Source organism: Ovis aries, chromosome 6 (genome assembly GCF_016772045.2).
Source record: "Ovis aries strain OAR_USU_Benz2616 breed Rambouillet chromosome 6, ARS-UI_Ramb_v3.0, whole genome shotgun sequence".
NCBI lineage: Eukaryota > Metazoa > Chordata > Mammalia > Artiodactyla > Bovidae > Ovis > Ovis aries.
Window position 1 is genome coordinate 93698789 of NC_056059.1, and position 15677 is coordinate 93714465.

General features: G+C 41.4%; 1 protein-coding gene across 1 annotated transcript in view; it reads left to right on the forward strand.

Moving 5' to 3' along the window:
- The window catches only part of FRAS1 (Fraser extracellular matrix complex subunit 1), a 523572-nt gene that overhangs the window by 217267 nt on the left and 290628 nt on the right, over positions 1 to 15677 (forward strand). Inside the window, exons 6-9 of the mRNA XM_027970762.2 lie at positions 1887 to 2020; positions 13085 to 13168; positions 14817 to 14918; positions 15441 to 15632. Coding sequence (XP_027826563.2) covers positions 1887 to 2020; positions 13085 to 13168; positions 14817 to 14918; positions 15441 to 15632 — 512 coding nt within the window. The remainder of the gene's footprint in view (positions 1 to 1886; positions 2021 to 13084; positions 13169 to 14816; positions 14919 to 15440; positions 15633 to 15677) is intronic.

Genomic DNA, 15677 nt, shown 5'->3' on the forward strand with positions numbered 1-15677 from the left:
TCTACTTAGAATTCATGCTTGGACCAAGTACCGTTTTATTACATTTTAGAGTTATGTATCCCTTTCCATTTTTATAATTAAGTAGCATATACTTCATGACAAATACAAATTATTGTCATTGCTGTATTATATTCTCTCCTGGTGTATAATAGCTCAAATTACTCTTTTTAAGTAGTACCTGGAAGCTACATTGTAATCTTGCCTTTTCTCTTTAAAAAGACTTCTGGCTTCTTTCTGATTCCTAGTTATTCCATTCCGGGCCACCATTTACCCTGGAGAACCATTCTGGGGATTGCAAAGTATGGTAAGGGAATGAGGAAAGTAGAATGCATTTCCTCCTGCATTTCAGTTGTCACCCACCAGAAAAAGACAGCCAGACAACTTTGGGCTGATAAGCCTGCAGGGAAAAATATTCCAACCACAGTGTTTAGGGATTGAGTGGAGGGTGGGCTGTCTGGGTTTGTGGGCTCCTTTCTTACATTTTAGGAGAATTTCTGATTGACTCTCCATGAGAAAAATCTATTGGAAACATTTTGCCTGGAGAGATTGGAGGATCAGCCAGCGCCAACCCCATAATTTCCTGGGTGCATAATAAAAATGCAGGGCTCTTTGTTCAAAAAGGACTTGCCCAGTGGCTCAGATGGTAAAGCGCCTGCCTACAATGCAGGAGACCCTGGTTCGATCCCTGGGTCAGGAAGATTCCCTGGAGAAGGAAATGGCAACCCACTCCAGTACTCTTGCCTGGAAAATCTCATGGATGGAGGAACCTGGTAGGCTACAGTCCTTGGGGTCACAAAGAGTCAGGTATGACTGAATGACTTCACTTCACTTGTTCAAAAAGCAGGGTGGGGAAGCTTTGGTTTTTCTTCCAAGATCTTTCTGAGCCTGTCATGTTTTTAATTTGCTGTTAATGTCACCCACCCTTAGGCATGGGGATATTTGCTAGTTGGGTGAGTCCTCCTCAGGCACCCTAGACCCCTCCTGCTACTTGGTGCTTAGGGTGTGTGCACTCCTGAGGCACCTGTACCCAGGTCCCCAATACAGGTAGAGGGTGGCAGCTTTCACTGGGCACAAATTTGGGCTCAGGCTCCTGAGAACCCAGGAAGGAAATAAGGCAGGGGGAGGTAGGACCATTCATGAACTGAGGCTCCAAACCCCTTGCAGTGCTACCTGTCCCACCAGACTTCACTTAGGAAACTCAGAGAGAAAGTTAAGAACTCCATACAGTGGCTCCAGAGCTATACCCCAAGCCCAGGGTCCCCTAGTTTGCACCGTGCCCAAAGCACAAGACTGTATGTGACTGCACTGGTGTAGATGCAGCCATCCCTGAGATCGTGGCACAGTTCAGTTCAGTCGCTCAGTCCTGTCTGACTCTTTGTGATCCCATGGACTGCAGCACGCCAGGCCTCCCTGTCCATCACCAACTCCCGGAGTTCACCAAACTCATGTCCATTGAGTTGTAATGCCATCCAACCATCTCATCCTCTGTCGTCGCCTTCTCCTCCTGTCTTCAATCTTTCCCAGCATCAGGGTCTTTTCAAATGAGTCAGCTCTTCACATCAGGTGGCCAAAGTATTGGAGTTTCAGCTTCAGCATCAGTCCTTCCAAAGAACACTCAGTATTGATTTCCTTTAGGATGGACTGGTTGGATCTCCTTGCAGTTCAAGATATTCTCAAGAGTCTTCTCCATCACCACAGTTCAAAAGCATCAATTCTTCAGCGCTCAGCTTTCCTTATAGTTTATCTCTCACATCCATATATGACTCCTGGAAAAACCATAGCTTTGACTAGACAGACCTTTGTTGGCAAAGTAATGTCTCTGCTTTTTAATATGCTATCTAGGTTGTGCAACACCCTCAGTAACCCTTATTGCTCTAACCTTCCAGAATCCTGTTCCTACGAAGGCCGTGTGTTTCAAGATGGGGAGGACTGGCCATTGAGTCGGTGCGCCAAGTGTGTGTGTAGAAACGGGGTCGCCCAGTGCTTTGCTGCTCAGTGTCCGCCTCTGTTTTGTAGCCAGGTAAGGAAAACAGCCTCAGAAAGGACCCTTCACAGACTGTTGACTTCACTATTTGGGAACCTGGAGTCTCTTCTGAGATGATGGCAGGCGGGCCTCACAAGTACTGAAAACGAGAAGCAAAAGCTGTTTTATTTTCCTTATAGTTTTGGAGACCACCCCTGAGACATTTCTTTTCCCCTTAACAGCTACAGATAGGCCTAATTACCAGTCATTTAAGCTAATTGTTGCATAATGAAACTGAGCCTTCAGGATACACACAAAGGAGCCGCCAAACTCCAGTTGCAGGTGTTCCAAAAATGTCTAGCTAAACATCTGGAGAATTCAGTAAGAAGATAGGATTGCTGTTGTTTGTCAATATATAAGTACAGACTGCTTTTTAAAGACATATAGATGTTTCTTTGAACCTGATTATCCAGATGTACATGATTTAATTCTTAATGGTTCAAATTACCAAAGGAGTTTGTTTCTGGGGAGGTTTAAAATAGTGGGAACTTGTTCTTCATTTAAAACTGATCTGAGAAGAGGGTGGGATGTATGGAGAGAGTAACATGGAAACATATATCACCATATGTAAAATAGATAGCCAATGGAAATTTGCTGTATGACTCAGGGAGCTCAAGCTGGGGCTCTGTGACAGTCTAGAGGCCTGGGATTCGGGGAGGGAAAGTGGGAGGGATGTTTGAGTGGGAGGGGACATGGGTAGACCTCTGGCTGATTCATGTTGATATTTGGTAGAAACCAACACAACACTGTAAAGCAATTATCCTTTAATTAAAAATAAGCTAGTTTACTTATTTTTAAAGTAAAAAAGGACTTTACATAGCCAGAGCTCGACTTCTATAAAAGTGTTTTTTAAAAGTAAAACAAACAAACAAATGGATCAAATTTTCAAAACATGACTCTTTCATACAGATTTGCAGGAGAAAGTCAAATGCAAATAAATTTTGTATCCATGGTATTTTGTAGTTTTTTATTCTTCCAGTAGCTCCCATGGATGTTCCTTGGCAGTTGACAGATAACCATGAAAGGAGCTTGCCTCCAGTTCACAAATAGCTCATTTTTGATCTGAGAAAAAGCTGGAAGCCAGCATTCAGTTGATACAGAGCAGTACTTTGTGTCAAATAAAACAAAATCAATAACATTGCATATTGTGACAATTGGGCAATATGTTTAAAGGCAGACAAAAGGCAATTAGGCAAGAAATGCTAAATGCCAAATAAAGGAAAAACGTATCTAATTGAAAGACCAGATTGCATTACCCACACTACAGCAAACATTGCACACTTATCCCATATCTCCATTCATCATGACGTCTTGTCCTAGCTTTCAGATTGCAAATGAGCTTCTTGGTCGAGTTGCAGAATATCTTACATTTGAAAGATATTGTAGTGTTGGAGCATTTTGACTTACACATCCCAGGGTTTAGTCTTTTATGTAAGAAGCTTAATTAAGCAGTTTGCCACCATTACAATAAGGGAGGTGGGACGAGGGAAGGAGGAAACACTCCATTGTGAACCTTCTGCTTCAAGTCTTTAAAAACAACAATGACTGCATATCATGGGTTAGCTTGGAATACCAGAAAGTGCTGGTTCCCATTTTTTAAATGCTAAACTCTAGCTTCAAACAGTACTAACTTACAGTTTGCATGGATTAACTTAAAAAGATGAAATTTGTTGCCATACTGTAGAGCTAATTGCTATGCAAGCATTCTGAAGTCTTGACAATAGATTGATTTTAAGCACTCTTGCATCAAGTTTATAGTTTTGCCTTGACATTCAAAAATACCCAACTGTCAGATTATTTAAACCATTTTTCTTGATTTAATATCACTATTAAAACATTGGGTGTTCTGATGATATAAAGAGGCAGTCAATCCTAAAGGAAATCAGTCCTGAATATTCTTTGGAAGGACTGATGCTGAAGCTGAAACTCCATGCTTTGGCCACCTGATGCGAAGAACTGACTCATTTGAAAAGACCCTGATGCTGAGAAAGATTGAAGGCAAGAGAAAGGGACGACAAAGGATGAGATGGTTGGATGGATTCACTGACTTGATGGACATGAGTTTGAGTAAACTCCAGGAGTTTGTGACAGACAGGGAAGCCTGGCATGCTGCAGTCCATGGGTCACAAAGAGTTGGACATCACTGAGCGACTGAACTGAACTGATAGAGTTAGTGCCTTGGTCGGAAACATAATCACTGTCACCATCTAACCCTCACCATCCCCACATTTGGGGTATTTATTATTTGAAAATCATTAATTTAAAATTTTTTTTATTTTCATAACAACCTTATGAAGTACAAGCTATTATTATCATCCCATGTTGCAGTAGACAAAACTGAGATACAAAGTTTAAATACTCTGCTCAAGGTACCATCGTTAGGAAGTATCTGCGCTTCTAACCTAGGCAGCTTGACATTACAACTTCAACAGACCACACTTGACTTTGATTTTTACCTGTTACACTACATCGCCTCCCCAAATGATGAGTCACATGTTGTTTATTTACATCTAATAATAATCACAAAACAGTAATTGCTAACATCATCAATCATGATTGCAAGCATTTTATATGAGTTAACTCATTCAGTATTTTTTTTTTTAAAGTTTATCAGAAGAAATGTATTTCCAGGTGTTGAGCTCTAAAAAAATTTGATTTTTAAAATAAAGTGTGTTTTTTTTTAATTGTAAAAGGAATCTGTGTTCATTAAGGAAAGTTTGAAAAAAGCAGTAAAGGAACTGATCATCCATCCATATTTCTACCATTCAAAAACATCATAGTAGATTTTTTAAAAATTCATTCCAACTTTTTGGTAGGCAAATGTGCATATATTTGCATAGTTATAATCAGATTTTTGGAGTTAGTGATTATCTCTGATAAAAGGAGTAATTCTTGTGTTCAAATAAGGGGTTGTTCCCTTGGTGGGTGGTGTAAATTCACACTGGAATTGCTTGCATTCAGCTTTTGTCCAGATGCCATGTGAACAGAGGCCTCTGTTCATATTTTTGTAGGCTTGTTAAAATGATCTGTTCAGTCTGATGAGAGTTCTTCCTGTGGCTCTATTACCAATTTTTTTTTTCAATACCAGCATTTTCCCATTCCCAACTGATTAAGTGAATTGAACTTCATCTTCAGATAGTTTCTTAAAAAGGTGAAACATTGTTGTCTTTCGAGCCACTGACGTGTTGCAGAATTATTTCCTATTTGCCTACACTCATGAAAGGTTATTTGTTGGGGTCCAAAATTTAATGAGATTATAATCTCCTTTCCACTGAATTCTGGAATTTAGTGCCCTGGAGGAGTCAGAGGTGGGTCTGTTTTCTCTTCTGTTATATCAATTAGTTTACTCTGTTGAATTTTTGTAAGATGTTTCTTTATCTTTATAATTAAGACATTTCCCCAGGGTATTTCTTAGGAAGGTGTCTTTTCACATATTTTACCTAGAATATTGTGAAGCCCTTTTAGTCTGTATTCCAGGTGTGAAATATTTTCTTTAGTTCTGGCCTTGATTAGTCATGTCTGTTCCAATTATGCTCAGTTCTCAGAAACACATATGGTTCTTAGACTGCTCCTCTACCATCTCCCCTCATTACTGGTCATGTTCTGCCTCATTATTTTCACTTTTGTGTCTTTGCTCTACATTATGGGGAGAGCTTCTTGAGTTTGTGTTTCCTGCCTCCATATTGATTTTAATTTGATGATTTCTTTAATTTTCTTTTAATTCTTCCTTCTTTCTCTTATCATTGGTTCTTCCAATTTTTAAAAATTCCAATGCTTTCTCTTTCTGTATTGCTTTTTGCTTCTTTAATAAAGACTGCATTTTCTTCTGCCTTACTCAAGTTGCAAAATGGTTTTTAAATCTTTTACTTGAGATCCTGCAATATGTTGGTTTCAGAAATCTGCCCTTTCTGTGAATCTTCAGAGTATTATTACTTTTTGCTTGCACTTTAGGATTTCCCCTCAAGTTCCTTTCTTTCTATTTGCTCAGCCTTAGAGAAATCTGTTCATACTCAGTGCTTCAAAGCTGCAAAGGTAAGCAGCATGCAGTTGGCTAATACCCGCTTCTTGGGTTCATTGTTGTTGTTCAGTCGCTAGGTGATGTCTGACTCTTTGCAACCCCATGAACTGCAGTACAGCAGGCTTCCCTGTCCTTAACAATATCCCTGAGTTTGCTCAAACTCATGTCCATTGAGTCAGTGATGCCTTCCAACCATCTCATCCTCCATGACCTCCATCTCCTCCTGCCTTTAATCTTTCCCAGCATCGTGATCTTTTCCAGTGAGTCAGCTCTTCACATCAGGTGCTTAACGTATTGGAGCTTCAGCTTCAGCATCAGTCCTTCCAATGAATATTCAACATTGATTTCCTTTAGGATTGACTGGTTTGATCTCCTTGCAGTCCAAGGGACTCTCAAGCCCCTTCTCCAGAGCATCAATTCTTTGGTGTTCAGACTTCTTTATGGTCCAACTCTCATATCTATACATGACTACTGGAAAGACCATTCTTTTGACTATACAGACCTTTGCTGGCCAGGTAAAGTCTCTGCTTTTTAATATGCTGTCTAGGTTTGTCACAGCTTTTCTCCCAAGGATCAAGTATCTTTTAATTGTGTGGCTGCAGTCACTGTCCTCAGTGATTTTGGAGCCCAAGAAAATAAAGGTCTAAGTGCTTAGGAAGGTGTGTGTTTCCTTGACCAAGGGTCTGGCCAGTTTTAACTTAATGTTGCTCTACTGTACTGAGATCAGATTTTTTGCTGTCTCCACTGCCCAATTTTCTTAAATTTTTAATTCATGAAACATAGAACTATAATCTCTAGTTTGCAAGAGCTCTCACCATGTTTCTTGGTGACTGTGTGCTTTACATTTGGGGTGTCCTCATCCCCATTTTTTTATCACTTCCTCTTCCTCCCCCAGTGCACATATTTCCCATTCATTTTGTTATCTTTCTTTTTGTTTCTTTTTTTATATTATGGGCTCTGATTAGATGTGGAAAGCCATTGAGGGAGGTGAAGGCTACAGTGGGCACTCTGATGGCTTCAGATAGTAGTGGCCACACACTGTGGGGATGAGCCATGTTATGTTTGGCACTGAGAGTCAGAGACTTCAGAGGAAGTGATGGTTCTCATTTCTATTTGGTTAACAAAACAGAGAAAGGCCACTGAAAGTCTAATGGTCAGTGCGACCTCTCTTGGCAATAGCAGGTTGTCTGTTCTCCTTTTTGATGGCACAGTTTTCATCTCATTTTTGTATTTTCAGAGGTATCATAGGAGAAGATACTTTGTCATGAGCTATTAGCCATAATATACTGTAAAGTTTATCATAGTATTTTAATTTAAGGAATATGGTAAACCATAATTAAATACAGTTGACCCTCAAACAGCATGGTTTGAACATATGCAGATTTTGTCAATAGTAGATGGTGCAATACCCCATGATCTGCAGCTGGTTGAATCCATGGATGCAGAACCACAGATGTGGAGGAAATGTGGATACCTAGGACTGGCTAAAAATTATATTCCAATTTCCAATTGCATGATGGGTCAGTTCCCTTTACCTCTATTGGTTCAAGGGTCAACTGTATATCCTTAATGGTGGCCCTATCCCAAATTATAATGACATTGATCATACATATTTTTTTTGTACTAAACTCCTGTGAGTACTGATGGTACTATATTAGACTTAGAGTTGGCAAATTTTTCCTGTAAAGAGCCAGATAGTGAAAGGTTTCAGCTTTATGTGCCATGTAGTTGGGACAACTACTCAACTCTGCCATTACAGCACAGAAACATCCACAGGTAATATGTACATGAGTGTAGGTGGCTGTGTTCTAGTCAAAGCTTATGGAAATTGGTGGTGGGCTGGATTTGGTCATTTGTCTGTAGTGTGCTGGTCCCTGTATAGTCTATAGATTTGGAAAGGCAAATCTATGAGTTGGAGGTGATGGAATTCCAGCTGTGAAATGGTGTTAGTTGTACAGTTTTGTCTGACTCTTCGTGACCCCATGGACTGTAGTCCACTAGACTCCTCTGTCCATGGGATTCTCCAGGCAAGAGTACTGGAGTGGACTGCTGTTCCCTTCTCAAGGGGATCTTCATGACCCAGGAATCGAACCCCAGTCTCCTGCACTGCAGGCAGATTCTTTACCATCTGAGCCACCAGGGATGAAAGAAATGCCAGGTGAGCTACTTAACATCCTAAAAGATGATGCTGTTACAGTGATGCACACCATATGTCAGCAGATTCGTAAAACTCAGCAGTGGCCACAGGACTGGAAAAGGTCAATTTTCATTCCAGTTCCAAATAAAGACAATGCTGAAGAATGTTCAAACTACCATACGACTGCACTCATTTCACATGCTAGCAAGGTAATACTAAAAATCCTTCAAGCTAGATTTCAGAAGTATATGAACCGAAAACATCCAGATGTACAAGCTGTATTTAGAAAAGGAGGAAGAACTGGAGATCAAATTATCAACATCTGTTAGAAGATAGAGAAGGCAAGGGAATTCCAGAAAAAGCATGTATTTCTGCTTCATTAACTGTGCTAAAGCCTTTGACTGTGTGGAAAGCAAACTGTGGAATACCAGACAGTATTCCACTTAAAGTGATGGGAATACCAGACTACTATACCTGTCTCCTGAGAAACCTGTATGCAGGACAAGAAGCAACAGTTAAACCATATGTGGAACAATGGACAAGTTCCAAATTAGAAATGAGTATGTCAAAACTGCATACTGTAACCCTGCTTATTTTACTTATATGCAGAGTACGTGATGCCAAATGCCAGGCTGGACGAATCACAAGCTGGTAACAAGACTGCAAGGAGCAATATCAGTAACCTCAGATATGCAGATAACACCAGTATCAGTAGCCTCAGATGTGGCAGAAAGCTAAGAGGAACTAAAGAGCCTCTTCATGAAGGTGAAAGAGGAGAGGCAAAAAGCTGGCTTAAAACTCAACTTTCAAAAAACTAAGATCATGGCGTCTGGTCCCATCACATCTTGGTGACTAAATGGTGAATGTGTGGAGATGGTGACAAATTTTATTTCCTTGGGCTTCAAAATCACTGTGGATAGTGACTGCAGCCATGAAATTAAAAGACACTTGCTCCTTGCAAGAAAAACTGTGACAAACACACAGTGCATTAAAAAGCAGAGATATCACTTTGTTGACAAAGTTCCATCTAGTCAAAGCTATGGTTTATTTCAGTAGTCATGTATGGATGTGAGTGTTGGACCATAACAAGGGCTGAGTGCTGAAGAACTGACTCTTTTGAACTGTGGTGTTGGAGAAGACTCTTGAGAATTCCTTAAACTACAGGGAGATCAAACTTGTCAATACTAAGGGAAATCAGTCCTGAATATTCATTGGAAGGACTGATGCTGAAGCTGAAGCTGAAGCTCCAATACTTTGGCCACCTCATTTGTAAGAGCTGACTCGTTAGAAAAGATTCTGATGCTGGGAAAGAATGAGTGCAGGAGAAGAAGGGGTTGACAGAGGATGAGGTGGTTGGATGGCATCACAGACTCATTGGACATGAGGTTGAGCAAAGTCCGGGAGATTGTGAAGAACAAGGGCAGCCTGGCGTGCTGCAGTCCACGGGATCTCAAAGAGCCAGACACCACTTAGCGACTGAACAATAACAACAACGAAGAAAAGAATGATAGAATTCAGGCATATATTATAGCAATAAAAGTGTACGGCCAAAACGTCTTTTCCATTTCTCTGACCCACTTTGCTGACTTGCCTCTTCAGTCCTGTTTATACAGCACAAGTCCAAATGGGATCTAAATTCACCATCATGAAGTTCTGTTGTCTCCAGGGATATTTTCTCTTTAATGTCCTTCCTTCTTGTTCTAATTGGTCTCTGTTTGTGAAAAAAGATTCTATGTCTATAGAAAAAATCTTTCTATTAGAAGAAAGTCTAATAAAATATATAATTAAGCATTGCTAATAAGAATCAGAAAACTTGATTTTCCTTGTACCAGCCTCTTACACAGGTGATTACTCCTCCTCTGTGCTTTCCAGTTGACTCTGCCACTGTCCTTGGGTTTAGTTCCTGTTGATTAAGATAAATTATACTGAGTCAATATTTCTGTTCAAGATTTGTGATCATGACATTTGTCTACTCTTTACTTAACATTGTATAAATTCATTGTTTAGTTCCATAAAGTTATTGAAGAATGAATATGACATCAGATATAACTTTATTTTTACTTCCTTGCTGAAATTTTATTAAACTCAAGAGCTGAGGTCAAGGAATGCTCAATGATTTCAATCCATGTCCAATTTTCACATACTCTGTGGAACATCAATTGTCATAATATTTTTATAGACTTATCCAGTAATAAAAGTAACCTAATACAGAGGAAACAATTGTCATTTTAATTCCAGTGATTCAGGTGTTTGAAATTAATCCCTAATAGAGAGTAATGCATTAATCTAGCTGATCATATGTAACTGGGTTAAAATAACCACAGGCATGACTGGAACTTTCCATGAAAAATTAGGGTTATTTGACACTCTCCACGACCCTCACCTTCCCCCAAGTACCCTGGCCTTATTTTCTTGCAGAGTGAATTCCGTATAGATTATGATAGTGGAAGTCAGAAACAGATTCAAGGGATTAGATCTGATAGACAGAGTGTCTGATGAACTATGGATGGAGGTTCATGACATGGTATAGGAGGCAGTGATCAAGACCATCCCCATGAAAAAGAAATGCAAAAAGGCAAAATGGTTGTCTGAGGAGGCCTTACAAATAGCTGAGAGAAGAAGAGAAGCGAAAAGCAAAGGAAAAAGGAAAGATATACCCATTTGAATGCAGAGTTCCAAAGAATAGCAAGGAGAGATAGGAAAGCCTTCGTCAGTGATCAGTGAGAAAGGTCTCACCACTTCCTGGCAAATAGATGGAGAAACAATGGAAACAGTCAAAGACTTTATTTTCTTGGGCTCCAGAATCATTGCAGATGGTGACTGCCACCATGAAATTAAAAGACACTTGCTCCTTGGAAGAAAAGCTATAACCCACGTAGACAGCATATTAAAAATCAGAGATATTACTTTGCCAACAAAGGTCCGTCTAGTCAAAGGTGTGGTTTTTCCAGTAGTCATGCATCGATGTGAGAGCTGGACTATAAAGAAATTTGAGTGCTGAACTGATTCTTTTGAACTGTGGTGTTGGAGAAGACTCTTGAGAGTCCCTTGGACTGCAAGGAGATCAAACTTGTCCATCCTAAAGGAAATCAGTCCTGAATATTAATTGGGAGGACTGATGCTGAAGCTGAAACTCCAATACTTTGGCCATGTATTGTGAAGAACTGATTCATTTTAAGAGACCGTGATGCTGGGAAAGATTGAAGTGGGGAGGAGAAGGGGATGACCGAGGATAAGATGATTGGATGGCATCACCAATTCAATGGACATGAGTTTGAGTAAACTCCAGGAGTTGGTGATGGACAGGGAAGCTTGGCGCACTGCAGTCCATGGGTTGAAAAGAGTTGCACATGACAGAGTAACTGAACTGAATGATTATGCAATCTCATTTTCTGCTTTCTGTGAAAAGAAGTGCATATAACTGTTCAGGAGGTATCTTCTGTATAAATTCTACCACTTCTTTGTATTCGAAGCTTGGTTTATTCCAATCTTCCTTCTTTTAGCTTTAATTTGTCTTCCTTTCTTCTATCTTAAAAGCTGTAATGATGTCAAAATGAGAAGCTGATTCTTTGTCTTCTCATTGCTGTGAAAATTCTTTTCAGGGCAGCAGAGACAAAGGGTCTGATATTCTGGGGGTAAGTGCGGTAGAGCTGAGACTGTAGGAATGAGGAGGTGGGGTGTCCTTTGGGCATTTAATGTCTGTCACACATATTTCTCTGCACTGCCATATTCCCATTAATAGATATCTCAGGGTGTGATTGATTTTTTTTCATGTTAAAGTGAATAAAGTGAAACTGTTTGTCACTCACTTGTGTCCGACTCTTTGGGACCCCCTTGGCTATAACTCACCAGGCTCCTCTGTCCATGAAATTCTCTAGGCAAGAGGACTGGTGTGGATAGCCATTCCGTTCTCCAGGGAATTCTTCCCGACCCACAGATTAAACCTGGGCCTCCTGCATTGCAGGCAGATTCTTAACCATCTGAGCCACCAAGGTTGATTTTTCTCATGTTAAGGACCTCCCTAATACATATAGTTGAATGTGTGAATTCACATAAAGATCCAAAAGAATAGTGAGATAGTTTATCAATGGAGGGATCCCTTCACTTTGAGATTAGTGCTAACTCAGCAGGAGTGTAAATGTTCTGAAGTGTTGAAATGGCTGATATTCTGAAGTCCTCTCTGCCAACCGTTTACCATTACTGGTCACCTTGGGCAAGGTGTCTCTGTGGCCCTGGGCAAGTTCCACAACCTCTCTGTTTTTCACTTTGCTTGTTTTAAAAGGGGAATGAGAGTCCCTACTTCACAGGTTCACATAAAGTACCTAGAACAGTACCTGGCAAACAAAATCTACTCTTCTTCTTCTTATTATTATTTAAAGTTGGGATATAGTTGCTTTACAGTGTTGTATTGGTTTCTGCTGCTCAGTGAAGTGAATGAGCTAAATATATATATAATATATATATGTATATTCCCTCTCTCTTGGACCTCCCCCCATCCCCCACACATCCCAGCCATCTAGGTCACTACTGGGCATAAACCCTGAGAAACCATAATTCAAAAAGACACATGCAGCTTAGTGTTCACAGCAGCACTGTTTACAATAGCTAGGACTTGGAAGCAACCTAGATGTGGAAGGAAGTACTATTCTTACTACTATTAGCTGAGCTTTTATTTGTTCTTAGAAGTAGCTGAGGGTTGACGAATGTGCAGACTTCTCAAGTTTCACTGCCCTGAGAAGTGCTAATTCTTATCAAAGCACCAGGTGACTAATAAATACGAAAGGAGAGGAAATTGCTATTTCTAGCTGCTTTGAGGCACATGTTTGAGTTGGCTGTGAGTGAAGTTTTCCTGCTGTCGTGGATTTTATTAATATCGCCTTCTGATGGACTCTTTCTGGGGTGTTAGGATGAAACCGTAGTCCGCATCCCCGGAAAATGTTGTCCACAGTGCTCTTCGCGATCGTGCTCTGCTGCTGGCCAAGTGTACGAGGTAAGCTTTGATGTGCCCCTCGTAGGTGTTGTGACACGCGTTCTTGCACATCTGCCCACTGCCTTGCTAACCATCATTCCTCCCCCGCCCTCATCTGACTCTGTGCCAGCATTAGTAACTCAGTACATAAATGGCTTTTTTCTTCTTTTCATGGCAAGTCTTTCTGAAAAAATTAAATCGGAGAGGATTAGAAATATAAAAGAATGTGCTGGCAAACAGCACCTGGTTCATGAACCGTGGTGAACTTTCTGTTCACACCTCTTGAAGGGAAAAAGGAGTACCGTTGGTTACTGTCAATGGACCCTTAACCTGGAGCCTCTGGGAATATCTGTCTGGGTTGGACTTTATGCACTGATATTCAAAGACAGTGTCTCCTGACTTACAGTGAGGTTGGGAGCAATGCAGGGTGGGAGGAGAGAGAGGGAAGGGCAAGAAGTCTGGTGGTGGTGGAGCCTGCAAGCTTGAAGGTACTATTGGGACAGTGTAGGTAACTACCCGGCACAGAATAGGCACCAAATGAAAGTGAGTTCAACAAATCAAATGAATGAATGTTCTGTCTTGGGAGTGCCCAGCTGAACCAAAAGAAGGTTCCATTATTCTCAAGCAAAGAATATATCAAAAAATAAACCCAACTAACTCCCTTACTTACCAGTCATTCTGAGGAAAAGTAAATAGAAATTGTGATTTTTGACTTTCAGCAGAGAATCTGGAAGAGTATTAGGGGATGAATGACATAAATTCTAGATGGGTCCCTTGAAGTCTAGATGAAAAGAACTCGTGGGGAAATGATTTTTCTATATACTAGATCTCTGCTGTCTAATACAGTAGACATATACGTGCTAGATTATTTCCTCCTGGAAGGAAAAGCCTCTATATCTGTTACCCTGTTTCTGTCTGCCAGCAACAGAAATGCTCCTCTAAATGTGGCTAAGATGAAACATTTATGACCTCACATCACAAGAAGCCCAGAGGTGGGGAAGTCGCAGGGTTGGTCAGGTCTCCATGCTGTCTTTTGATCTTTGTACTCTCCCATCCATAGCATGTTGGCATTTGCTCCCTGGCTTGTCCCTTCATGTTCCAGCCATTGTGTCTTCCACAGTTTCAGGCAGCTCGTCCTCACCCAATCATTCCTTAAGCCTGATGGAAGAAAGGGGTGGCTTTTCTTCTTTTATGGGGTGAGGAGAGTCCTTTCCTCAACCTGTAGCACTCTTCCCCTAGGGTCCCCTTGGTGGGGGGACTATGTCTGTGGGCTGGCTGCAAGGGAAGCTGGAAAAGTGAGTGTGTGGCCATGAGAACTGGGTCTCCCAGCAAAGAAGAGCTAAAGAATAACCATCACTTAGCCAGCAACACTGACTTCCTATGATGCTCAGAGTTCCCAGGTCTCTGTGTACCTAGCATAAGGCGGGCAGGCCCTCAAGGCATCGGCAGAATGAATCTAGTTGAATAAGAATGAATCCAAAGTTCTCTTTGGACATTTCCTGACTTTTTTCCTTAGAGCCTCTTGCAGTGTGAATGTTATCATTTCTCAGGATTACATGCAATGTGACTCAATTGAAAACTAATAAAAAGTTGTGTGTCTTATGTGCCTCAGCTTTCTATTTGATACATGTGACATTTGATTTTCCACTTTTTTCCACCCTTTCTTCAGCATGGAGAGCAGTGGCAGGAAAATGCCTGCACCACCTGTACATGTGACCAGGGCGAGGTCAGGTGTCACAAACAGCCCTGCCCTCCATTAAGATGCAAAAAGGTATTTGGGAGTGTGCAGCTTGATTCTCCAGCTTTTATCAAGGTCATTTTCGAAATGCATTTCTTAGTCCATTGTGTCCCTTGAGGAAAGAGAAAGTGTTATGATGCTCAGATTATGAGATAGAGGTAGGAAGTACCTGCCTCCTAGGAAGGAGGCGGGGTGGGGGGGGGTGGGAGGGGTGGGGGGGAACCTGCCTCCATCTGGGGAAGTGGGGGAAGGGAAAGTGAAAGTGTTACTTGCTCAGTTATGTCTGACTCTTTGCAACCTCATGAACTGTAGCCCATAAGGCTCCTCTGTCCATGGGATTCTCCAGGCAACAATACTGGAGTGAATTGCCATTTCCTTCTCCAGGAGATCTTCAGGGATCAAACCCAGATCTCCTGCATTGCAGGCAGATTCATTCTTTCCCATCTTAGCCACTAGGGAACGGTGTACAAACTTGGTGTTTTGTGTCCTTTTGCTCTGATGCTTTGGTGCCCTCCTGACCACTGCCCTTCCCCTCCCTTCTCTCTGCTTCCTCAGGGTCAGAGACGGGCTCGGCGTCAGGGGCAGTGCTGTGAGGACTGTGTGTCTCCTGCTGGAAGCTGCTCCCACAGAGGGCTCGTGCGATACCAGGATGAAATGTGGAAGGCCTCGGCCTGTGAGTTCTGCGTGTGTGACCGTGGCCAAGTGACCTGCCAGACTGCAGAGTGTGCCAAAGTGGAGTGTGCCCAGGTAAGGAATGGAGGCATCTCTGTTTGGACTTGAAACCCTCTCTGC